The 26,609-nt window shown below is 44.5% G+C and overlaps 1 protein-coding gene and 2 pseudogenes across 3 annotated transcripts in view; 2 read left to right on the forward strand and 1 right to left on the reverse strand.

The window, feature by feature from the left end:
* TANGO6 (transport and golgi organization 6 homolog) overlaps nt 1-26,609 on the forward strand; it is a 242,128-nt gene that overhangs the window by 168,504 nt on the left and 47,015 nt on the right. For 2 of the 3 annotated variants that reach the window (XM_055100397.2, XM_003814560.5), the window contains one exon: nt 11,103-11,254. In XM_055100397.2, the coding sequence (XP_054956372.1) occupies nt 11,103-11,254 (152 nt within the window). Of the gene's footprint in view, nt 1-11,102; nt 11,255-26,609 lie in introns of those variants that run through there. The other variant, XR_010110278.1, reaches the window with a different exon arrangement.
* LOC134729307 (deoxyuridine 5'-triphosphate nucleotidohydrolase, mitochondrial-like) lies at nt 12,102-20,750 on the reverse strand (annotated as a pseudogene).
* Nucleotides 21,730-23,277, forward strand: LOC134729306 (small ribosomal subunit protein uS5-like; annotated as a pseudogene).

The raw sequence follows: 26,609 nt of genomic DNA on the forward strand, positions 1-26,609 counted from the left end.
ACCATTGAAAAGCTTAATGAAAAATCTTCCAAATTCTAATTTGTTAAAAGAATCTTTTCACAATGCCAGAATTGATATAGGCAAGTCATAGGCAGGTTAAAATTTTTTCAGCTCTCTCACTTGATTGTTCACCTTCCAAAGCAACTCATTTTTATCAAGTTTGTTCAAACAAATCTAGATCCTTCACTGGCTTTCTTGAACACACAGCTGTTTGCTTCTCAATAAGGTTGATTGGTGCTGACTTCCTGAGAATAGGGAGTTGCAAATAGCCAGGTGTTGTCATTACCATTGCACAAAGTAGAAGCCATTAGAACTAAGCTAAGATAAACCCCACTCATTAGAATCTACTGGAGTAAGTTTCTAAAAGTGGGCTTGGATTTACTGTGTTCATTTCTCTGAAGCTTTTTAGAAATACCTGAGGAGGCTGGGCACAGTAGCTCACGCCTGTAATCCCAGCATTTTGGGAGGCCGAGGTGGTCGGATCACCTGAGGTTGGGAGTTCGAGACCAGCCTCACCAACGTGGAGAAACCCCATCTCTACTAAAAATACAAAATTAGCCGGGCACGGTGGCGCATGCCTGTAATCCCAGCTACTCAAGAGGCTGAGACAGGAGAATCATTTGAAACCAGGAGGTGGAGGTTGCAGGAAGCCAAGATCGTGCCATTGCACTCCAGCCTGGGCAACAAGAGCGAAACTCTGTCTCAAAAAAAAAAAAAAAAAGAAAAGAAAAGGAAAAAAAAAAGAAAGAAATACCTGAGGAAAAGAAGATTGTCTCTTTAACTTCAGTTTCATGAGTGCCTCTTCATCTAAATATTGTAGTCTGTAATGAATGCTTTCTGAAAATGGTGTGGGGGAATTTGGAAATCAGTATTTTTTGTAAAAGTCATTTAATGCATATCTTTAAGGAGACAGAGAAATAGTAATGAATGTTTGCCCTTGTCAGGGGACAAATGTGTGCTGTCTTTCATTAAAAGATGAATTAGGATCTCGCAGCCTTACGGTTCAAATAAGTTTCAGCTGAGTCAATGGGAACATCTCATCTGGATAAAGAAAAGTACGAACAACAAGAAACAACAACCAAAACCAAAGAACCCCTCCTGGATGGGATAATAGTGGTTTTGTTGCCAATCAGAAACTAGGAAATAATAGTGGGTATCCCAGAACCCTAGATTTTAATTCATACTCAAATAGGTTAGCCAATAGTTGTGAAATACACTCAGCATGTAACTCCTTCTTGCAAGCTACTACTGTAAGTAGTTACACACCTTTTTTTTTTTTAATAGGTTAGCACATATACTAAGATGATTCAGCTCTTTGGGAAAGTTATATGTATATATGCTGATATTATAGGAGTCATGCTGTATACCAGGTTGTTGTCTCAATTAAAATTGTAATTAGAGGAAAGAAAGTTATTTGGTTTAATTTTTTCTTTTGTTATACTTTGGTTATAAAATTGACTTTTGAGCCATTTTAAAAATATGTACATAGTGGCTCACACCTGTAATCCAGCACTTTGGGAGGCCGAAGCTGAGGTGGGAGGATCACTTGAGCTCAGGAGTTTGAGACAAGACTGGGCAACATGGCAAAACCCCTTCTCTACAAAAATATACAAAAATCAGCTGGGCGTGGTGGCATGCACCTGTGGTCCCAGCTACTCAGGAGGCTAAGGTAAAAGAATCACTTGAACCTGGGAGGTCAAGGCTGCAATAAGCCGTGATTACACCACTGCACTCCAACCTGGGCGACAGAACAAGACCCTGTCTCCAAAAAAAAAAAAAAGGCGGGGTTGCCTTAAGTTACTTTTTTTTTTTTTTTTTTTTCCCGAGACCAGGTTTCACTCTGTCACACAGGCCAGAGTGCAGTGGCACAATCTTGGCTCACTGCAACCTCCACCTCCTGGGCTCAAGCAATTCTCGTGCCTCAGCCTCCCGAGTAGCTACGACCACAGGCATGTGCCACCATGCCTAGCTAATTTTTTGTATTTTTAGTAAAGACAGAGTTTCGCTGTGTTGGCCAGGCTGCTCTTGAACTCCTGAGCTCAGGCAATCTGCCTGCCTTGGCCTCCCCAAGTGCTAGCATTACAGACGTGAGCCACCGTGCCTGGCCCCCAAGTTCCTTAGTTTTGACAAATCTAACTTTTTTGATGTTTCATATTGATAGACATAGGATTGACATTGAAGTATTCTACAACTTTATATATGAAGAGCATTCCAGTTTTCATATATCAGGATGCTTTTGGCTGCAAGTAACAGAAATTCCCAACTCAAGTGGCTTAACAAAGAATGAATTATCACACATAACAAAAATTCCAGGATTGCTAATTCTCTAGCTCAGTGACATCATTGAAGACCCATATTCTTTTCATCTTTCTCTGTCAAGCACAGCTTATGGGCCTTATCCTTTTGTTCCTCATGGTTACAAGTTGGTTGCAGCAACTCTAAGGCAACCCTAATTCGTATATCCTTATGATAGCCAAAGGCAAAAAGTTTTCTGAGAGTCTTCTAGCAGACTTTCCTTCACAACTCATTGTCCAGAACTGGGTCACATGCCCACGCCTAAACCAATTAAAGCAAAGGGAGATGTCCACCACGATTCACTTAGACCAATGGAAACTGTAGCCTGAATTACATGGGGAGGGGTGGTGACAGGTGGATACTTGGACAAAATTAATGTACTGTTTGTAAGGAAAATTGGGAAAATGCCAGTGAGATGTATACAAAATTTGACATAGAGGAATCCCTAAAGCTCAAATTAACCCCTGGGCTGGGCACAGTGGCTCACACTTATAATCTCAGCACTTTGGGAGTGTAAGGCAGGAGGATCACTTGAGCCCAGGAGTTCGAGACCAGCCTGGGCAACATAGCAAGGCCCAATCTCTATAAAAAAAATTGTAACCAGCTGGGCATGGTGGTGTGCATCTATAGTCCCACCCTACTCAGGAGGCTAAAGCAAGAGGATCTCTTGAGCCCAGGAGTTTGATTCTGCAGTGAGTTATGATTGCACCACTGCACTCTAGCCTGGGTGACAGAACAAGACCTTGTCTCAAAAAAAAAGTAAAAAGAAAAAGAAAAGACAAATAACCTCTTATGGAGGATCTTAAAATTCAATGCCTATGCCAAATTGCAGCCCTGGAAGATTCTTTGACTATGTGCATTCATTTTGTTCTCCATAGAAACCAGTTCAAGCCAACTCCCACCTGGAGACTGGGGTACAATACAGTCCTGAGACCTCTATCACAAGATCAGAAGGGAGGGAAGATTAGTCAGAGGGTAGCAGAGCCCCAATAAATGAAGTCAAGGTCATAAATCCCCAAAGAAGACCAGGTTTGAGCCAAGTATGTGACAGATCTAGGCTATGTATGTGAGGCCTAAGAGAGGTCCAGATCTATGCTATGTATGTGAGGCCTAAGAGAGGTCCAGATCTATGCTGTGTATGTGAGGCCTAAGAGAGGTCCAGTCTCGGAGAACGTGGAGGCAGGGGCCCTTTGAGAAATGCAGAGTGGATGCAGTGAGTGTTCCAGTTCTTCCAGTCCAACACTTGGAAAACAAGGTAGCAAGTGAGCCCGGAGCCAGCTGACCAGGTACAATGCAGGGTCTGAGATGCTGACACTCCCACTGGCTTCTTGGGTTCTCAGATGCAGCTGGGATGGGTTGATGGAGCATGTAGTTTAACAGATGCTCATTTTATTTCATTTATTTATTTATTTATTTATTTATTTATTTATTTATTTATTTATTTTAAGCAGAGTCTTGCTCTGTTGCCCAGGCTGGAGTGCTGTGGCATGATCTCGGCTAACTGTAAGCTCCACCTCCTGGGTTCACGCCATTCTCCTGCCTCAGCTTCCCGAGTAGCTGGGACTACAGGCGCCCGCCACCACGCCCAGATAATTTTTTGTATTTTTAATAGAGACCGGGTTTCACCATGTTAGCCAGGATGGTCTCGATCTCCTGACCTCGTGATCCGCCCCCTCTGCCTCCCAAAGTGCTGGGATTACAGGCGTGAGCCACCGCACCTGGCCAATGGATGCTCATTTTCAAAGGAGTGCTGGAGTTCAGTTAGGGCAGGAATTTACATAAATGGAACGTTAAGTTGCAGTTTTGTTAATATAGTGATATGCTGTTGACTTATATGGCCAGTCAGTATAAGAAACAGCCGTATGATTTCTGCATTGAATATAAAGCTTCTATTGCCCACTCTCTTCTTCACTTTTCCACCAGGCCCTCACATGCCTTGTTCCTTGAGGTCTTCTCCTCTGAGAGCTCTTCCCTGAGCCCTCACCCACATTGTCAACTCCCCCGCTCCTTATTTTTTTTCATAGCCTTCATTGCTGCTGGAAATTTTATTATTTATTGTCTTTCTTCCCCGCTAGAAGTAGGCTTCATGAAGATGGGAGCTTTGATTTCTTGTTCATGCCATATTGTCCTCAGTACTGAGAACATTGGCACATTGGAGTACTGTGGGCACTCAATTAAGATTTGCTGGATGAATTAGCCAGGCATGGTGGCACATGCCTGTAATCCCAGCTACTTGGGAGGCTGAGGCAGGAGAATTACTTGAACCTGGGAGAGGGAGGTTGCGGTGAGCCGAGATTGCGCCGTTGCATTCCAGCCTGGGCAACAAGAGCGAAACTCCATCTCAAAAAAAAAAAAGATTTGCCGGATGAATGAATGAGATACCTCTTAGTGTCCTTCCTGAAGTTTCTCTCTCTTCATGATGTTCCTTCTTTTATTGGATAATGAGAGCTGTGTTTTCTAATTCCTTTTTTGCCTTAGCTACCAAGAATTGTAAAATTAAACTACTAAACTCTTGGTTTATTTGCAGTAGCCATTCTTAGCTTGGGATGTCTGCACTTCTCTCACTTACTGTAGAGGTTTTAAAATATTTATTTTATTTTATGTATTTTATTTTATTTATTATTATTATTATTATTATTATTATCATTATTATTTTGAGATGGAGTCTCTACCCAGGCTGGAGTGCAATGGTGCGATCTCAGCTCACTGCAACCTCCGCCTCCTGGGTTAAAGCTATTCTTCTGCCTCAGCCTCCTGAGTAGCTGGGACCACAGGCAGGCACCACCACACCTGGCTAAATTTTTTGTATTTTTAGTAGAGATGGGTTTCACCATGTTGGCCAGGATGGTCTCAAACTCCTGACCTCAGGTGATTCACCCACCTCAGCCTCCCAAAGTGCTGGGATTACAGGTGTAAGCCACCATACCCAGCCTAAAATGTTTATTTTAATGACACATGATTTCAACGTTATTTATTGTAAGTTGCTTCAGATCCTGTGTGGAAGTAAATGAAGACTGAATAATAATAAGTGAACTAATTGAAGGGTAACAGGGAGTAGTGAAAAAAAAAATGAACACACTTTAGAGTCTGAGCAAATAAGATAATACTGGAGCTGTTGTTAATAGAATAGAAACCAGATCAAACATTACTCATAAAAGTGCCTCTCTGTCACCATTTTGGCACATCTCACTCCATTGTTATTGCTTGGTCAGTATTTTTCCTCTTCCCCATTAGGTTTTGCCATGAGGGTAAGGACTGTATCTTTCTTATGATTAGCCCCCCAGGGCCTAGCACAGTGCCAGACACATAGTAAACACTTAATCATTATTTGATAAGTTAATATGCCTTTTCTTTATCATTTATTTTTAACTATAAGCCACTATATTAGTAAACATTAAAATGTTTCTCCTGTGTTCTTACCCTTTTCAACCTGCAATTTCCCCTGCTTGTAGATTCCAAACTTCCTTCATTTTTAATGTGTCTTCCTTCCTGACAAGGAACCTTCTTCCTTTAACCACAACAGCCTCCCACTCCAGGGCTCATGAATGTGTGCCTTTTCTTCCTTCCCCAGTCTCCTAAATCTCATTTTCCTAATGACTAAACTGAAAGGGACTCACCGACTCACACACTTAGAAGTGGAAGGGGCCTGAGAGGTCATCTTGTCTCACTGGCTCATCTCCACTTCCATGGAAGCGAAGTGAATTGCCCAGGGGTCACTCTGCTGGTTGGCAGCAGGGCCAACCCTAGAACACAGATCTCTAACTCTGGATCCTCATCTCCCACTGCAGAGTGAGCAAGCCCCCTTCCTAACTCCAGAAAGAGAAAGCACTGCAACAAAAGTAGAAAAGTATATTTTAGTCTTAGTTGGAAACCTTTTTTTTTTGTTTTGAGAGACAGAGTCTCACCCTTGTTGCCCAAGCTGGAGTGCAATGGCGTGATCTTGGCTCATTGCAACCTCATCATCCCAGGTTCAAGCAATTCTCCTGCCTCAGCCTCCCAAGTAGCGGGATTACAGGAGCCCATCACCATGCTTGGCTAATTTTTGTATTTTTAGTAGAGACGGGGTTTCACCATGGTGAGCCACACCGTGCCCAGCCGTTGGAAATCTCTTTTTTTTTTTTTTTTTTTTTTTTGAGACAGAGTCTCTGTCTGTCGCCCAGGCTGGAGTACAGTGGTGTGATCTCGGCTCACTGCAAGCTCCGCCTCCCAGGTTCACGCCATTTTCCTGCCTCAGCCACCTGAGTAGCTGGGACTACAGGCGCCTGCCACCACGCCTGGCTAATTTTCTTTTTAATATTTTTAGTAGAGACGGGGTTTCACCGTGTTAGCCAGGATGGTCTCAATCTCCTGACCTCGTGATCTGCCCGCCTCGGCCTCCCAAAGTGCTGGGATTACAGGTGTGAGCCACCGCGCCCGGCCGGAAATCTCTTAAATGCAATATATCACAGGAGTTACTCATAGGTAACTCATAGGAATTAAGTATAAGACCATTTAAGTTTGATCCCAGCTCTATTTACTCTTCAAACAAGTTAACTCCTTTGTCTTAGTATATGTCCTTTCTCTTTTTTCCTATGCATTTGAATATTTAATGTACATATTTAAATCTGTATGTTTGCCGGGCGCGGTGGCTCACGCCTGTAATCCCAGCACTTTGGGAGGCCGAGGCGGGCGGATCACGAGGTCAGGAGATCGAGACCATCCTGGCTAACACGGTGAAACCCCATCTCTACTAAAAATATTAAAAAGAAAATTAGCCGGGCGTGGTGGCGGGTGCCTGTAGTCCCAGCTACTCAGGAGGTTGAGGCCCGGGATGCGGAGCTTGCAGTGAGCCAAGATCACGCCACTGCACTCCAGCCTGGGCGACAGAGTGAGACTCCGTCTCAAAAAATAAATAAATAAATAAATAAATAAATCTGTATGTTTGATTTGTTAACAGTAGGAAAAGTTGTGTGTGTGCATATTTGCATACATAAATGGGAATACTGGTTCTGGTAGTTTCTTTCACTTTAACAATGTCTTGAGGAGAGCTTTTCATGTCAGTATATATAATTCTGTCATGTTCATTTTAATCACTGCATAGTAATCCGTAATATGGGTATACCATGGTTATTTAACCTTTCCTATATGAATTTTTTAGTTTATTTCTTCTCATTTTTCACGATTACAATTCACTAAATTCTTGATGCAGATGTCCTTGTGCAGATATGTAACTACCTCTCTAGGATAGATAATTAGAAATGCAAAGACTGGGTCAAAGAGTCTGAGATGACAGTTCAAATCTCCTCTTTTCTATTCTGAAAATAGGTTATGTCTAGGTCATCAATGATTTAGTTTTGGCAGCATACGTTGATGTTAACAGGACAGAGGTGAGTCTTATGACTGCACGTGGTATGTTAGGAATTGGGAGCATTTTGGAGAAAGTACTCCTCTATCTTTTTCTTATACTGTATGGAAGGTACATTGTGCTTTGGACCTTGAGGGGAAAACAAAAACCAAAACAAAAAAAACAAACTTCTTCGTCCTCTTCCTTCCAAGGGACTGAGACTAGCAAAGTCATGCTTTCGAGCAACCTCTGCTTGACTCTGTGACAGCATTTGCCACACAGTTGTATAATTGTCAGTACTTATCTGTTTATATGTACTCCTTAAACTTTGGGCATCTTCTTTTCTCCTTATTTTATTTCATTTTAGTTTTGTAGAGACAAACTATCCCTATGTTGCCCAGGCTGGTCTCGAACTCCTGGGCTCAAGCAATCCTCCCGCCTCAGCCTCCCAAAGTGCTGGGATTATAGGCATGAGGCACCGTGCCCAGCCTACTTTGGGCTTCTTAAAGGGTAAAAATAATATTTCATCAGTTCTTGTATTCCTAGAATATTAGCATGATACCTAGTACATAATTATGTTTTGTTGAATAAATGAATGAATTCAATTCAATATTACCATTTTCTGTACCTAGTACAGTCATGTGTTGCTTAACAATGGGAATACATTCTGAGAAATGTGTAGTTAGGTGATTTTGTCATTGTACAAACATCATAGAATGTGCCTACACAAACCTAGATGATATTGTATTTATATATATTTTTTATACAGAAAATCAAATGTCCCAGTGTCCCAGCACCATTACTGAATACTAATTATTTCCCCAACTTGATCTAATACTAATTATTTCCCCAACTTGATCCCCAACTTGATCAGGTTTCTAAATGTGTGCTGCCCTACAATCTGATAGGACCAGTGTTGTATATGCAGTCCATGATTGACCAAAGCATTGTATGCAGCTCATGACTGTATATGCAAAGACTGCTAAGACCTGATGGGATCAGAGATGAAGGAGTCAAAGTTCTACCCTCAAGGAATTTATAGTCTTATGGAAGAAACAGATACAGGCTTAAAACATTTAGGAACCAAGGCATGAGTGACAAATGTGATTTAAGTCAAAGCGACTTAAGCACAAAGTATTGTAAGACTTTCAAGGAGGGCTAATTGAAGCTGACTGAGGGGAAGAGGCAGGTTCCACAAAGAAAGTGGCATTTGAACTGGGCCTGGTAGGACAGGTCAGTGATTTATCAATATAGGTCATCATTTGGTGATTAAAAATAGGTGACTTTATGCTTGTAATCCTAACACTTTGGGAGGTAGAGGCAGGAGGATCACTTGAGTTTAGAAGTTCAAGACCAGCCTGGGCAACATAGTGAGACCCTGTTTCTACAAAAAAATCAAAAAATTAGGCGCGATGGCATACACCTGTCTTCCCAGCTACTCTGGAGGCTGAGGTGAGAGGATTACTTGAGCCCAGGAGATTGAGGCTGCAGTGAGCTGTGATCACTCCAGCCTGGGTAACAGAGCAAGACCCACCCCCACTTTATATATGTATGTATGTATATGTGTGTGTGTGTGTGTGTGTATGTATGTATATATGCGGAATCTTCTTATCACCACCTCTGCTGTTCAAGTCGCTGTTGTCTTTCCAGCCACTTACTGTAGTAGGTTTCTACCTTGGACCCTTGTTCCACCCTGGACATACATGGTACCCAACAATGTGTTCTCAGCACTGCAGCCAGTGTGATCTTTTTGCACTCCTTTGCTCAGAATCCTCCAAAGGCCTCTCATTGTACTCTGAGAAAAAGTTCAAGTCCTTGCAGTGTCTTGCAAGGCCCTTCATGATCTACCCCACCTTCCCATCCCTGCCCTTACTTCTCTAGCCTCATCTAGGGCTTCCTTGGTGTTCTCAGACATGCCAGGCGTGCTCCTCTACAGGTTTTTACACTGGCTGTTCTCTCTTCCTGGTATGCTCTTCTCCCAGAAATGCACATGACTGATACGCTCACCTTCCAGTCTTTGTTTAAATGTCACCTTCTCAATGAAGCCTACCTTTACCACCTTTTTAAAACCTGAAGTCGGCCACCATTCCCATTATTCCTTATTTCCCTTACCTGTTTTACTTTTTTTGCCCCTATAGTATGTATTACCTTCTAACATTCTATCTAATTTACACTAGAATATAAGCCACAGAAGGGCAGGAATCATGGTCTCTTGTTTCGCAGCATATGCCAAGCATCTGGAACAATGCTTAGCACATACTAGGCCTCTCGTTAAATATTTGTCTAATAATCATAGTTCTCTTTCTCCAGTACCCAAATGCCTTGATTGTTTTTCACTCAATTTGCTTATCCAAGCAGACAGCAGGATAAGACAGGGAAAAGTAGACTGATGATTGGGGTCTGGGGTCTAGGGTCCAGCCTGGGGGCCACACTTTTTGTTTGTGTGACCATGGGCTAATTATAGTTGGGCTGGGTTTGTGAAAGTTTATTAAGCTATATACTTATGATATATACATTTTTTGTATGTATATGTAAATTTTTTTTTCTTTTTTTTTTTTTTGAGACAGAATCTCGCTGTGTTGCCCAGGCTGGAGTGCAGTGGTGCAATCTTGGCTCACTGCAAGCTCCACCTCCCGGGTTCAGGCCATTCTCCTACCTCAGCCTCCCATGTAGCTGGGACTACAGGCGCCCGCCACCACGCCCGGCTAATTTTTTGTATTTTTATTAGAGACGGGGGTTTCACCGTGTTAGCCAGGATGGTCTAGATCTCCTGACCTCGTGATCCGCCCGCCTTGGCCTCCCAAAGTGCTGGGATTACAGGCGTGAGCCACCGTGCCTGGCCGTGTATGTAAATTTTTTAAGTTTTCTGTAATAAGATTCTGAAAATAACTGCTAGTAACACTATGGGGAATATCTTCACATGTTTTATCTCTACATGTAGACTTTTGAGAATAAAATTGAGATTCTACATGCTTTTTCACAAAACCATACATCATGAATATTTTTCATAACATGAAATATTCTTCTGGAGCATGATTTTTAATGGTTATGCAAGTACTTTGAAAAGAATAAGACATTGGTCATGTACAGTGACTCACTCCTGTAATCCCAGCACTTTGGGAGGCCAAGGCAGATGGATAGCTTGAGCCCGGGAGTTCAAGACCAGCCTGGGCAACATGGCAAAACCCCATTTCCACAAAAAATACAAAAATTAGCCGGGCATGGTGGCATGCACCTGTAGTCCCAGCTACTTGGGAGACTGAGGTGGGAGAATCACCAGAGCCTGGGAGGTCAAGGCTGCAGTGAGCTGTGATTGTGCCACTGCACTCCAGTCTGGGCAATACAGCAAGACCCTGTCTCAAAAAAAAAATAAAAACAAAAAGAATAAGACATCATGCAGTGAACTATGGAAATATAATTCTTCCTTTTTTAAGAAGTTGAAATTTTGTTTTAAGGGGTTTTGATTTCTTCCTTTTTCCTATAGGAGACATGGTCTCAAAGTACCGAGAACCTTTGATCCACACCTTCCTGAGGGGAGTGAGAGATCCCGATGGTGCTCACAGGGCCAGCAGCTTGGCCAACCTTGGGGAGCTGTGCCAGAGGCTGGACTTTCTGCTGGGCTCCGTGGTCCATGAGGTACTGTATTTTGATTCCTTTCTCTAAAGCGTGTTTTCACTTGGACCTACGACGCATCTTGAGATTGGGAGTCAGGAGACCTGGGCTCTTTTTGCAGTCTGCCACTGCCTCCCTGTGAGACAGGGCAAGTGAGCCATTGAACTTCCCAAGGCTTCATCTGTCTCACATGTATATTGAAAGTTATGTTAGTAAGGGCCGGGCATGGTGGCTTGCACCTGTAATCCCAGCACTTTGGGAGGGCGAGGCGGGTAGATTGCTTGCGGCCAGGAGTCTGAAACTAGCCTGGTCAACATGGTGTAACCCTATCTCTACTAAAAATACAAAAATCAGCTGGGCATGGTGGTACATGCCTATAATCCCGGCTACTCAGGAGGCTGAGGCAGGAGAATCACTTGAACCCGGGAGGCATAGGTTGCAGTAAGCCAAGATCACGCCACTGCACTCCAGCCTGGGCAACACAGCGAGGTTCTGTCTCAAAAAAAAGAAAAACAAAAAATTATGTTAGTAAGAATTTCATAGTTGCAGCTGAGAGGAAGTCATCTTAACCTACCTTAAGCAATAAAAGATGATTTATCATAGAGTCTGATGTAACTAACAGAATTGGAGAAACCTTTAGGAAAAGTAGATAGAGCTTTACCCTGAGTCTCTGGGCCATCTGTGAGTCTTATCTCCTCCACTCACAGAAAAATCTCAGGCAAATACTCTAATTGACCCTCTTTGGCCGAGGCACCCTGTATTCAGGGGGATGGTGTTGTTTACCAAAAAAAAACACTTAAGTTCCATATTTTGCTCAGCATTTCATACCCAGTGCCTGGTATGTAGTAGGTAATCAGTAAATTATTGAAAAGATGAATGGTGAACCATCAAAATGATAGCCATACAACGTGTTGGGGCCAGAAGCTTTTCTGGTTTTAGAGTTTATTATTATTATTATTATTATTATTATTATTTGAAACAGAGTTTCGCTCTGTCACCCAGGCTGGAGTGCAGTGGCGCAATCGTGGCTCACTGCAACCTCCGCCTCCTGGGTTCAAGCAGTTCTCCTGCCTCAGCCTCCCATGTAGCTGGGACCATGTGTCACCACACCTGGCCAATTTTTGTATTTTTAGTATAGACAGAGTTTCACCATGTTGGCCAGGTTGGTCTCGAACTCCTGACCTCAGGTGATCCACCTGCCTCGGCCTCCCAAAGTGTTAGGATTACAGGCGTGAGCCACCACACCTGAACTCAGAGTTTATTAATTAATGAAATGTGCGTCTTGCCCCTGGCCTCTATGAGTGTCTTTCTCTAGCCACCCTTTTTTTTTTTTTTTTTTTTTTTTTTTTTTGTGAGACAGAGTCTCACTCTGTAGCCCAGGCTGGAGTGCAGTGGCACAATCTCGGCTTACTGCAACCTCCGCCTCCCAGGTCCCAGTTCAAGCAGTTCTCCTCAGCCTCCCGAGTAGCTGGGATTACAGGCGCATGCCACTATGCCCAGCTAATTTTTGTGTTTTTAGTAGAGACGGGGTTTCACCATGTTGGCCAGACTGGTCTTGAACTCCTGCCTTTGTGATCTGCTCACCTCGGCCTCCCAAAGTGCTGGGATTACAGACGTGAGCCACCCCTCCTGGCCCCTCTAGCCTCTTAAATTGTACCTTTGCCTTGTATTTATGTACTCATCAATATATCAGTGTATATCTTGAGTATCTGCTGTGTGCACCTACCCTGCTATTTACAGATGATGATAGACAGAAAAAGACTAGTTAACATGTGGCCAGGAGTCTTTACTACCAATGTACATGACCATCTTAAGTTTTTTTTTGGAAGAAGATGCCTTATAAATTATAAATAAGTAAGTGAAATACAGTTTAAATTACCTTTTTTTAAATTCAAATGGAGTCTCTAACTCTGTCGCCCAGGCTGGAGTGCGGTGGTGCAGTCTCGGCACACTGCAACCTCCACCTTCCAGGTTCAAGCGATTCTCCCGCATTAGCCTCTTGAGTAGCTAGGATTACAGGCGTGTGCCATCACGCCTGGTTAAGTTTTGTATTTTTAGTAGAGACAGTGTTTCATCATGTTGGCCAGGCTGGTCTTGAATTCCCAGACTCAAGTGATCCTCCTGCCTCGGCCTCCCAAAGTGCTGGTGATGTTGGATTTTTCTTCTCAGTCACTTTGCAAGCCAGGGACCTCTGGCTGGGAATGCCCGACCCTGGCCTCACTTGGCCATGCTGGCGTGCCCCAGCTCACCTGTATTATAGCTTGTACCACATTCAGCAGTTCCCAAGCTCTTATACCGCACCCAAGATAAATGAGGATACACTGGACATTGAAGGGTGAGGAGGGCAGAGAATAATTTTATTGAGCAATGAAACGGCTCTCAGCAGAGAAGGGAGCTGGAGAGAGGATACGAAGGGCAGGGTGTCTTCCTCAAACTCAGGTTGTCTCTTCCCTGAAGTCAACCCATTTCCCCCTCTACTGACTGAGTCTGGGGTCTTCATAGGCACAAGTTGCATGCTGATTGGTTTTGTGAGTATGCAAAAAAGGTTAAAACAAGGCACCACTCAAAGGCGGGCCCCACAGTATAGAAAACCAATTAGGAAATGGTAGGCATATGTAAAATAGGTGAAGGGTGGGGACCAATCAGAGGAAAGTGTGCCAAACAGGAAGACAAGTTTTCAATCCAGTCTGAGAATTTAACTTGTAGCTTAGCTTTCGGGCTTTAAACTGCCTTCAGCTTGGAGGTAAGGTTGCACTGGGTACCTGCCCCTATCTGCGTAGGCATTTGGCTGCCTCCTGTAGATATCACTGGGATTATAGGCATCAGCCATTGCACCTGGCCTTTTTTTTTTTTTTTTCCACTTTAAGCAAAAACTCTTTATTTTTAAGACAAGGTATCATTTCTAATTTTCTATTCTTGGCATAAATTTAAATTCTTTCTAGTGGAACCAAAGCCTCCTGAACCCCTTTCAGTGTCATCCAAATCTTAAACTTCTTCTATTTCTGGTTAAAAAAAATGTAGTTCACAAATGAGCTATGCAATTTGATCACCTTTCTTGACTTCAAACTTTTTTTTTTTTTTTTTCTTGAGACAGAGTTTCACTCTGTTGCCCAGGCTGGAGTACAGTGGCACGATCTCAGCTCACTGCAACCTCCGCCTCCCGGGTTCAAGTAATCCTCTTGCCTCAGCCTCCCAAGTAGCTGGGACTACAGGCGCCCATCACCACACCCGGCTAATTTTTGTATTTTTAGTAGAGACAGGGTTTCACCATGTTGGCCAGGCTGGTCTCAAACTCCTAACCTCAAGTGATCTGCGCACCTCAGCCTCCCAAAGTGCTGGGATTACAGGCATGAGCCACCACGCCCCACTGACTTCAAACTTTTTTTTGCCAAAATTAAACATTATACCATCAACATTTACGCTATAATCTTTCTCTCTGACACGAGTTCCTACATCTAGAAAGTGTTTTGCAGCCAAACCAGACCATGGAGCCACTCTTCCATAACATCCAGAAGGAAGGGCTATCTGAGTGTCCATTTTCACAAGAGCTTTCTCTGTAGGTGGTATTGTATCATCATAGGCACTGTACAGGTCATAGCTCGCAGCCTGCATGGACCCCTGGGTTGAGGCCATGGGATGTTCAGAGAGCCAGGCAAAGCGAGCTGCATGATGCCCTCCTCTGTAGGCCAGGCCTGCTAGCTGGGGGAAATGGCAGGTGTCTTATCAAAGCAGGGCATGGCACAGTGAGAAGGTGAGTAGAGGAGAGGATCAAATCTGTTTGTTTGTTTGTTTGTTGATGGTGGAGTCTTGCTCTATCACCTAGGCTGGAGTGCAGTGGCATGATCTTGACTCACTGCAGCCTCCACCTCCCAGGTTCCAGGGATGAGAGGATCAAATCTGAAGAATGACCTACTGAGGGGGAATTTTCCCTTCTTTTTTTTTTTTTTTTTGAGCTCGCTTTGTTCCCTATGCTGTAGTGCAGTGGTGCAATCTCAGCTCACTGCAACCTCCACCTCCTGGGTTCAAGTGATTCCCCTGTCTTAGCCTCCTGAGTAGCTGGGATTACAGGTATGAGCCACCATGCCCAGCTAATTTTTGTATTTTTAGTAGAGATGGCATTTCGCCATGTTGGCCAGCTGGCCTCGAACTCCTGACCTCAAGGGATCTGCGTGCCTCGGCCTCCCGAAGTGCTGGGATTACAGGCATGAGCCACCGCGCCCGGGCCTGAGAGGGAATTTTTTTCAATGTTTGGCAGTTGTGTCATATCAATAAGCAGAGAAGCACACTCACAGATGTATGCATACACTTGAATTTATGGTATTTCCTGATTCTTCAGCTTCATATATTTTGCTTTATTTGGTTATAAGGGCTACTCTTTTCATTAAATTTCAACCTAGGATTTTCAGGAAAGTTACATATATATCAGTTATTTCCTTCCCTTTAACTGTTCTCTGAGGGATCACCAGGGACAACCTGTTCCTCAGTTTTTGTACCTTCTTTTTTTTTTAATAACTTAGAAACAATAACTTTAAGTACCTACTTAAAACCCAAGTGTTCTAATATATGTGAACCGTTAGGCATCTCATCCTGTTTTAGATGGACTTAGCAAATCTCTTGTTCTTTAGTATTATTAAATTGTAACACTTAAGAGAAGGCTTTTATGGGTCTATTTGGTTATATTGTCTGAAGATTTCAGACTAGTGTAACTTTTCTGGGTCAGATACTGAAATGATTCCCACATTTTTTTTTTCTCTATTTTCTTGGTCTCTTCACATAACCCAAACCAAACTGAACTGTAAACTGTGTACTAAAACAAGTTGCTGGTCCATGATCTGAACCAAACCCAATTTTTTTTTTTTTTTTTTTTTTTTTTGAGACGAATTCTTGCTCTGTCGCCCAGACTGGAGTACAATGGCGTGATCTCGGATCACTGCAACCTCCGCCTCCCGGGTTCGAGCAATTCTCCTGCTACAGCCTCCCAGGTAGCTGGGATTACAGGCGCCTGCCACCACACCTGACTAATATTTGTAACTTTTTTTCTTTTTTTGTTTTTTGAGACAGAGTCTCACTGTCGCCCAGGCTGGAGTGCAGTGGCACGATCTCTGCTCATTGCAACCTCCACCCCCCGGGTTCAAGTGATTCTCCTGCCTCAGCCTCCCCAGTAGCTGGAATTACAGGCATCTGCCACCATGCCTGGGTAATTTTTGTGTTTTTAGTAGAGACGGGGTTTCACCATCTTGGCTAGGCTGGTCTTGAACTCTTGAACTCAGGTGATCTACCCACTTCGGGCCTCCCAAAGTGCTGGGATTATAGGTGTGAGCCACTGCTCCCGGCCCTCCAAATATTATTATTTTTAAATAATGGCTTTACTGAGATACACTTCACACACACACACTTTACTGAGATACAATTCACCCATTTAAAGTGCACAGTTCAGGCCAGGTGCAGAGGCCCACGCCTATAATCTCAGCACTTTGGGAGGCCAAGGCAGGCAGATCACCTGAGGTCGGGAGTTCAAGACCAACCTGGCCAACATGGTGAAACCCCCCTCTCTACCAAAAATACAAAATGAATTAGCCAGGCGTGGTGGCACATGCCTGTAATCCCAGCTACTTAGGAGGCTGTGGCAGGAGAATCGCTTGAACACGGGAGGCGGAGTTTGCAGTGAGCTAAAACTGCGCCACTACACTCTAGTCTGGGTGACAGAGCGAGACTTTGTCTCAAAAAAAACTAAAAATTAAAAAAAAATAAAGTGTACAACTCAATGGTTTTTAGTATATAAAGAGTTATTGGTACAATCACACACACTTTTTTTTTTAATTTTTAGAGATGGGGTCTTGCTGTGTTGTCCAGGCTGGTCTCGAACTCCTGGGCTGAAGTGATCCACCTGCCTCAGCCTTCTGAGTAGCTGGGACTATAGGCACATACCACCATGCCCAGTTTACCAAAACAAAAAAAAAAGAAAGAAAAACTACATAGCCATGCATTTCAGAAAAATTTTCCCCAGATCTCCAAGTGGACCAGCTGAGACTTGATGGGATCTATATGTTTTCTAAAACTAATGAACCTGAACAATACCTGAATGTCATGACCTCTGAACTCAAACATTGAGACTATATTTATTTTTGAATCCCTAGACTGTTCTTTTTCTCTCTCCTAAGGAAATTGTAGCATGCTAGCAGCATATGATTTACTATCCAAAGTGTTAAGAGAAATTTCTTGGTTTTGGTTGATTAGGAAGATTGAGCTAAAGCAGATGTTCTAACATTCAAGAAGCATCATCTGTCAGGAGACCCACCCAACCTGTTGAAAGATAACAAAACTGCCAGGTACACTTGGGAATGGGAATGAATGAGATCCCAGCTACACCATCTGTTTACTTGCATTCACTTGAGCAAATGACTTTGAGCTCAGTTTCTTGATCTAGAAAATGAGATTAAAATACCTGCAATCAAGATTGTTACAAGACGTATATGTTTGATACAATGATTTATTCAACAGTTTTTATTGAGTGCCTACTACATGCCAAGCAGTATTCCGGACACCTAAGACATATCACTCTTCAAAATACACAGTGATTTCCATCTTCATTCCATTCTAGAGAGAGTAGACAGATAATAAATGTTATATATAATCAATAAGTAAAATATCTAGTATATTAGACAATGATAAGTGCTATGGAAAAAAAGAAAAAGTAGAGGAAGGGAAACTGATCAGGATTACAGTCTTAGGCGGTGGGGCCGTTGCAGCGCTAAACAGGGTATCAGGTGAGTCTCACTGAGAAGGTGACATTCTAGTAAAGACATTTTATTTTTCTATATTAAGATTTTTCTTAAGGAACATCTTGGTCATTTGAAGGGGGCTGATGATGACAGTGATGAGGATGAGCATCAAGGAAATAAGAAGAACAGGCCGGGTGTGGTGGCTCACACCTGTAATCCCAGCACTTTGGGAGGCCAAGGCGGGTGGATCACCTAAGGTCAGGAGTTCGAGACCAGCCTGGCCAACATGGTTAAACCCCATCTCTACTAAAATTATAAAAATTAGCTGAGAGTAGTAACAGGCACCTGTAGTCCCAGCTACTCAGGAGGCTGAGGCAGGAGAATTGCATGAACCTAGGAGGCAGAGGTTGCAGTGAGCCAAGATCATGCCACCGCACCCCAACCTGGGCGACAGAGCGAGACTCCAACTCAAAAAAAAAAAGGAAATAAGAAGAATAGAGTGACCAGTGTCCTTCAGCTGTCCCCAGCCATATGTTTTCAAAACAACTGCCGTGTTAGGGGCTGAGGATACAAAACCCTGTCAGATACCACCTTGCCTTCTGGGCATGGGTAATCTGGTGGACACAGACATCAGTGATTACAATTACAGTCCACTGGGATGGGTGCTATGGGAGCACCTTTGAGGAGTCCCTTGGTCAAGTTCGGGTATTGGCAAAGATGTCCTGGAGGAAGAAATCCTTGGAGCTGAATCCAGAGAACAAGTAGAAATTAAGCAGGTAAAAAAAGGCAGAGGTGAGCATTTCAGCAGAGGGAGCAGCTGTGCAAAGGGCGTGAGATGGCCTGACATGTTTAGGAAGGTTCCAAATGCTGGAGTGAAGGGGTGGGGGGTTAGTGGTGGCAGAAGCTAAGGCAAGAAAGTGCAGGTAGGGGCCACATCATGAAAGGCCATGTTACTTTATAGCTTCCTGGCTCACAGCAAGAATCGAGCATTGCTTATTTAGCCTTTGGAAATGAAGTGCAAATAGGTAGTAGGTTGTTTGCCTACCATGGGTGCTGACACAAAGAAAAGCACCGTTCGTGACCCTAGGACATCCTTTATGTTTCAACCTTAAAACAGGTGAGGGCCGGGCGCGGTGGCTCACGCCTGTAATCCCAGCACTTTAGGAGGCGGAGGTGGGCAGATCACGAGGTCAAGAGATCGAGACCATCCTGGCCAACATGGTGAAACCCCGTCTCTACTAAAAAAAAATACAAAAATTAGCTGGGCATGATGGTGCACGCCTGTAGTCCCAGCTACTCAGGAAGCTGAGGCAGGAGAATTGCTTGAACCCCAGAGGTGGAGGTTGCAGTGAACCAATATCGCACCACTACACTCCAGCCTGGCAACAGAGCAAGACTCGATCTCAAAAAATAAAATTAAATTAAATTTTAAAAATTTTAAAAATTTTTTTAAAAAACTGAGATGAGGAGCTGCTGCTTTGGGGCACCTTCCTGGCAAACCTCTTGTCCAGTGATCCTGCCCCACTTCTAGAGACCTGGACTGTTTCTACAGAATCAATCCCAGGAATGTTCATGGTCATTAGCAAATTGTGAGCACAACAAGGGCAGAACCCATCTTGATTCATCTTGTCATACCCCCAGTACCTATCACAGTGCTTGGCACATAGTGGATGCTAGGTGTTGGCTGATTAATACAATATTGAATGAAGAGCAGAGAAGGATGGTTGGGAAGGCTAGTTCCTATGTATTTCAATAATAGTCATAGCAAGGCTGGGCACGGTGGCTCAGACCTGTAATCTCAACACTTTGGGAGGCCGAGGTGAACAGATCACTTGAGGAAAGGAGTTCAAGACCAGCCTGGGCAACATGGTTAAATCCCATCTCTACCAAAAAGTACAAAAATTAGCCACGTGTGGTGGCACACGCTACTCAGGATAAATTTAGTAAGATAAGGGGCCCAAAGGGAGTTTGTTGTTGTCTCAGATGGACGGGAAAAGCTTTCCTGACTAGTGACTTTTTTTTTTTGCTACAGAGTTTTGCTCTGTCGCCCAGGCTGGAGTGCAGTGGTGCGATCTCAGCTCACTGCAACCTCCACCTCCCGGGTTCAAGCAATTCTCTTGCCTCAGCCTCCCAAGTAGCTGGGACTACAGGTGTGTCCCACCACACCCAGCTAATTTTTTTTGTATTGTTTTAGTAGAGATGGGGTTTCACCATATTGCCCAGGCTGGTCTCAAACTCCTGAGCTCATGCAACCTGCCCGCCTCAGCCTGCCAAAGTGCTGGGATTACAGGAATGAGTCACTGTGCCCGGCTGACAAGTGACCTTTGAGCAAAGATATAAGGAAGCAAGGGGTTGATCCAGAAACCTAGGGAGGGAGCATTCCAGGTAGAGGGAGATGTGAGTGCAGAGGCCCTGCGACAGGTGCAGGTTTCACGTGCTGGAGAACGGTAAGGCCAGTGTGGCTTCAGAGAAGAACAGGAGTTGGCACCAGAAAGGCAGTGGCCAGTCCCAGTGGAGCCTTGTGTGGACTTTGGCTTTCCCTGTGAGTGAGATGGGAAGCCAGGGCGGAAGAATGAAATGATCTAACTTCATTCATTCATTCATTCATCCATTCATTTATGGAGACAGAGCCTCGCGCTGTCGCCCAGGCTGTAGTACAGTGGCACAATCTCAACTCACTGCAACCTCTGCTTCCTGGGTTCAAGCAATTCTCTTGCCTCAGCCTCTCAAGTAGCTGGGACTACAGGCATGTGCCACCATGCCCAGCTAATTTTTTTCTATTTTTAGTAGAGGCAGGATTTCACCATGTTGCTCAGGCTGGTCTCAAACTCCTGAGTTCAGGCAACCCACCCGCCTCAGCCTCCCAAAGTGCTAGGATTACAGGTATGAGCCACAATGTCCAGCCGATCTAACTTCTTTTAAAAAGTTACTGTTGGCCGGGCATGGTGGCTCACACCTGTAATCCCAGCCCTTTGGGAGGCCAAGGCGGGTGGATCACGAAGTAAGGAGTTCAAGACCAGCCTAGCCAAGATGGTGAAACCCCGTCTCTACTAAAAATACAAAAAATTAGTTGGGCATGGTGGCAGGCGCCTGTAATCCCCGCTACTGGGGAGGCTGAGGCAGAGAACTGCTTGAACCCGGAGGCTGAGGTTGCAGTGGGCCAAGATCACACCACTGTACTCCAGCCTGGGCAACAGAACAAGACCCCATGTCAAAAAAAAAAAAAAAAAAAGTTACTGTTGCCAGGCGTGGTGGCTCATGCCTGTAATCTCACCACTTTGGGAGGCCAAGGCAGGCAGATCACCTGAGGTCAGGAGTTCGAGACCAGCCTGGTCAACATGGTGAAACCCCATCTCCACTAAAAATACAAAAATTAGCCCCGTGTGGTGGCAGGCACCTGTAATCCCAGCTACTTGGGAGGCTGAGGTAGGAGAATCACTTGAACCCAGGAGGCGGAGGTTGCAGTGAGCTGAGATCACACCACTGTACTCCAGCCTGGGCAACAGAGAGAGACTCTGTCTCAAAAATAAGTAAATAAAATAAAAAGTTACTGTGGCTTCTTCTAGGACAGTTCTTTCAGTGTACCATGAAAGCTCTTGAAGTCTCAGAATTGCTTAGTTCCAGGGTGTGCTGGTGGAGAAGGAACTTGAGCTTTGGGAAACTTGTCTTTGCGAACAGAAGGAATTCTCCTTCGTGAGCATCTGTTATCTGGCAAGTATGCTAGAAGACACAAATAAAGGACCCAATCTCTTCCCTTAAGGAAGTCTCAGTAACTTGTGTGAAACGCAGAGGAGTAAATCAACAGTGGATAGGAGTGACACGATAGAGCCAGCACCAAGCTCTGGGGGACCCAGAGCTGGGACCCTGAGTTAACTTGTCAGGGCATCAAGAAGGTTATGTTGATCAAGTGTTAGCCAGGCAGAGAAAGAGAAGAAGCATAATCTATTTTGAGATAAAATTGAACAGCTTCCTTTCTGAGAAATCACCAAACTGGAGGATAACGCCAATGTGGCGGGAGGTCCTGGAGGCCCTGGGGACCCTAAATGGAAAACTGCCATGGCTTCCTCAGAGGCTTTGGTAGCAGCATGCAGGACTGGGCTCGCAGCCATGGTCACGGCTAGAGCTGAGGCTATGGAACTCACAGAGGCATGACTGAGGACAAGGAGTGGATACCCATCACCAAGCTGGGCCCTCTGGTCAAGGATATGAAGATCAAGTCCCTGGAAACCTATCTCTTCTCCCTGCCCATCGAGGAGTGTGATATCATTAGCTTTTTTCAGGGGGCATCTCTCATGGGTGAGGTTTTAAAGATTATGCTTGTGTAGAAACAGACCCACACTGGCCACCGCACCAGATTCAAGGCATTTGTTACTGTTAGGGACTATGATGGCCACATCAGTCTAAGTGTTAAGTGCTTCAAGGAGGTTACTACTGCCATCCAAGGGACCATCACCCTGGCCAAGCTTTCCATTGTCCCTATGCGGAGAGGTTACTGGGGGAACAAGATCGGCAAGTCCTACACCACCCCCTGTATGGTTACAGGCTGCTGTAGCTCTGGGCTAGTACACCTTATCCCTGCCCCCAGGAACAATGGCATCATCTCGAATCCTGTGCCCAAGATGCTGCTGCTGATGGCCGGTGTTGACAACTGCTACACCTCAGCCAGGGGCTACACTGCCACCCTGGACAACTTCACCAAGGCCACCTTCAATGCCATCTCCAGGACCTATAGCTGCCTGACCCCCAGCCTCTGGAAAGAGACTATTCACCAAGCCTCCCTGTGGAATGCACTGACCATCTCATCAAGACCCACACCAGAGCCTCCATGCAGAGGACCCAGGCTCCAGCTGTGGTTACAGCATAAGCTTTCATACAAGAATAATAAAGTGAATTACACCTGTTAAAAATAATAAGCAGAAGAAAATGAAATTGAACAAACCAGGCACCGTAGTCCCTTCTAACGCGACGTGGTCTGGGGGCATCAGTGCCCTTCCTCTCTGGCTATAGCTCTTCGGCATCTGAAGAAAGTTATCCTAACTATTGGGTGATCCAGATTTGGGCACTGTCTGCTATGATGATGCCAGCTGGTCGGGAAGGAATATAAAGTATAGGCTCAACCCTTTCACAGTCACTGTACTGGGAATTCAGGCTTTTCCTCTCTGTTGATGTCAAGAATTAACCTGTAGATACCATTCTTTTTTTTTTCTTTTTTTTTTTCAATTTTTCCTTGTTCTTGTCAAAGGCTGTGTCGCTTAAAACCAAATCTTGATAGATTCTTCATCTTTATCACTCTCTATGAGAAGTAAATATGATTTAAGTGAACCACAGTGAGAGGCCTGTCCTCACTACAGCAAATAAGATGTGTCCCAGGTGACAAGTCCAGTCTCCTTTTAACATGGTGCCCAGAATTCCACATACCTGAGCTTTGGGGGCTGATACAAAGCCACTGCCTCTGATCCCACGGAATGACCTGAATTTATTATCAGTTTTGCCACAATCAGTGCAGTTTGAGGATACGTAGACCCCTGAGATGAGGCCTGAGATAGATGTTCTGGGAAACCCCAAGGAAGCTAAAGTACCTGCCATGGTTTCTTTCATGGCAGGTTGAGTAAGCCAAGCTCCTGAGAATGATTGGTCACATTGTCTTTGCTGTTAAGGTTTCTTGGTTTACAGATGGTGAAGTTGCAGACAAGTTAGCAAACCAACTGAATTTTAATAAAGGAAGCTTTAGGAAAATGGATGAAGATGCAGTTGGAAAATTAAAGTCATGCTTCCTTGATACATACCTCAATTCTGGCAACTTCTCACTTGGAATTTTCCAAAGTCAGTTTTTGGTAATCTTGCCATTTGTATTATCTTTATTTATATAGTTCTGGTTATGCTTGGTGTGTGCCAGCTGTTTTGGGAGTGATGTTTTTCCTTATTTCTCTTGGCTCCTGTTAAGTGTTAAATTGCTGAAACTGACCTTTAATGCTTCCAAAGCAATCAGCATCTTTCTCTCTGGATGGCTTTTAGAAGTGGACACAGTTTACTGATTTAGCCAGTGAAGAGAAAGCTTTCCATAGTGTGGTTTACTCAGAGCAGGTGACAAAAGGATGAATTTCTGGCTGGGCACAGTGGCTCACGCCTATAATCCCAGCACTTTAGGAGGCCAAGGTGGGCAATCATTTGAGGTCAGGAGTTTGAGACCAGCCTGGCCAACATGGCAAAACCCTATCTCTACTAAAAATACAAAAATTAACCAGGTATGGTGACAGGCACATGTAGCTACTCAGGAGGCTGAGACAAGAATCACTTGAACCTGGGAGGCAAAGGTTGCGGTAAGCTGCGAGCATGCCACTCTACTCCAGCCTGGGCTACAGAGCAAGACTCTGCCTCAAAAAAAAAAAAAAAAAAAAAAAAAAAAGAATGGATTTCTGCCCTCTGAGAGGACTTAGAGTATAGAAATAATACACCAGTTCATCATCTATCTATCTCACCAAGGCTTTTAGAGGTAGAACTCAGTGTTCATTATGTGGTTGGGGTTGGAGGTGAGAGACTAGCCATGAAGTGACTTTTCTAGCCTGGATACATAGAAGAGAGTGGCCTACATCCTCCCCACTTCTAGTGTTGGACAAGGGGTCTGTCCCATTGGTCTGCTGGAGAGCAGCATTTCAAGCTGGTTATGGGTGCTTGACCTGAACTGAAGACTGTTCTTGTCTTTAGATGATATCCGTAAGACCATATTAAAATTCCGATGCTCAGAAAGCATTTTGCTTGACAGACCATTACACATTTCACATGATTTGGTCCTGGTGACAGAGGGGTTGAGGAAGTTTCCCAAATGCTCTTCTGTTCTCGGGCCTCTTCCTGATTGTCCTGGATGGCTGACTGCAGATGGGTTTGGTGGAGTCTGGCGCATAAGTCACTAACAGCCCATAGCAAGCAGGAGGCTATTTCAGCTGATCTCAGCAAGGCTTGTCATAACTAGCTCCTCTCTCAGTCATACCTTCAAGGTGGCACAGGGATTCAAGAATTGGCCTTGGCCGGGGTGCAGTAGTTCATGCCTGGAATCCCAGCACTTTGAGAAGCCGAGGCAGGCGAATCACTTGAGTCCAGGAGTTTGAGACCAGCCTGGGCAACATGGCAAAACTCCATCTCTACAAAAACTACACAAATTAGCTATGCGTAGTGGTACACGCCTGTAGTCCCAGCTACTCCGGAGGCCGAGGTGGGAGGAGTGCCAGAGCCTGGGAGGTGAAGGCTGCAGTGAACTGAGATCATGCCACTGCATTCCCGCCTGGGTGACACAGTGAGACTTTGTCTCAAAGAAAAAAAAAAGAAAAAGAAGAAGGCTGGGCATGGTGGTACATGCCTATAGTCCCAGCTACTAGGGAGGCTGAGGTGGGAGGATTGCTTGAGCCCTGGAAGCAGAGGTTGCTGTGAGCTGAGATCGTGCTACTGCACTCCAGCCTGGGCAACAGAGTGAGATTCCATCTCAAAAAAAAAAAAAAAAAAAAAAAAGAATTGCCCTTGAAGGGAAAGCCCTTTTCCAGGCAGGATGCTTCTGCCTGGACATCCCAGCTGTGGGATTAATGCACAAATGCCCAACTGTGAGAGCCAGCCTTACACTGAGAGCTGAGGTGGAAGCATGACCCGCTCAGCAAAGAGAGGCAGGACAGAGGTGACAAAGGCAGACACCAACATGGTTCTACGCCAGGGAGCCTTGGTCTGCCAAACGTGGAAGCAGGGGCCCAAAGCTAAACGTAGAGGGGAGCAAACATAATGCCTAAGACCCTCTGCTCGGTCCATGGCCTTGGGCTGGCTTCCATAATTTAGCCATCAGACCAAATAAATTTTACTTCCCTGTGTCAAGAGGGACTCAGACCTATCTCTAACTTGTTTCTCTGGTTTCAGCTCTTACCTTGTAAATACTAAGCCTGAAAGTGGAGGTAGCTATTATATTGTTGCCTGTTTGGAGGTTGCCCAAGGAATTCCTCTTAGGACTGAATTGCTTCTACTGTTAATGCCACAGGCATGGAAGCCACTGCTGGCCTTAGGGTGGGGGGTCCCAGGTCAAAGGCAGAGCAGCTTGCTGGGTCTTACTGAAAACAGCCCCCAAAGGGTTGGACTCCTCTGGGATTTTCCTTCACTTGCAAGCTGCATGTTTGTCTGATAGATGCACAAGTTGATTAAATGCCAGCGCATCACAGATGCAATTATGCTTAAGAACAAGCTAGTTCTTCTAATCTCTCTGCCATCATTGATTAATTAGATACTTTGAACTATGCCCAACTGTTTGAAAGCTGTGAAAAATACAACCTGTATAGTTAAAATTTCTGCACAAGCCTATTTCCTCACTTGTTCTCATATTCACCATTCTTTAAACATGATTTGTATTTGTACGTGTTTCTAAACACAGTCTGGCTATTTTCCTATCATAATTAGATATCCTTCCACTACTGGCCAAGAAATATACTCACACAGTAAGTCCAATAACAAAAGTATGTGAGAGGCCAGGTGCGGTGGCTCATGTCTGTAATCCCAGCACTTTGGGAGGCCGAGGCAGGCAGATCACCTGGGTCAGGAGTTCGAGACCAGCCTGGCCAACACGGTGAAACCCTGCCTCTACCAAAAAATACAAAAAATTAACCGGGCATGGTGACACGCGCCTGTAG

Source organism: Pan paniscus, chromosome 18 (genome assembly GCF_029289425.2).
Source record: "Pan paniscus chromosome 18, NHGRI_mPanPan1-v2.0_pri, whole genome shotgun sequence".
NCBI classification, from domain to species: Eukaryota; Metazoa; Chordata; class Mammalia; order Primates; family Hominidae; genus Pan; species Pan paniscus.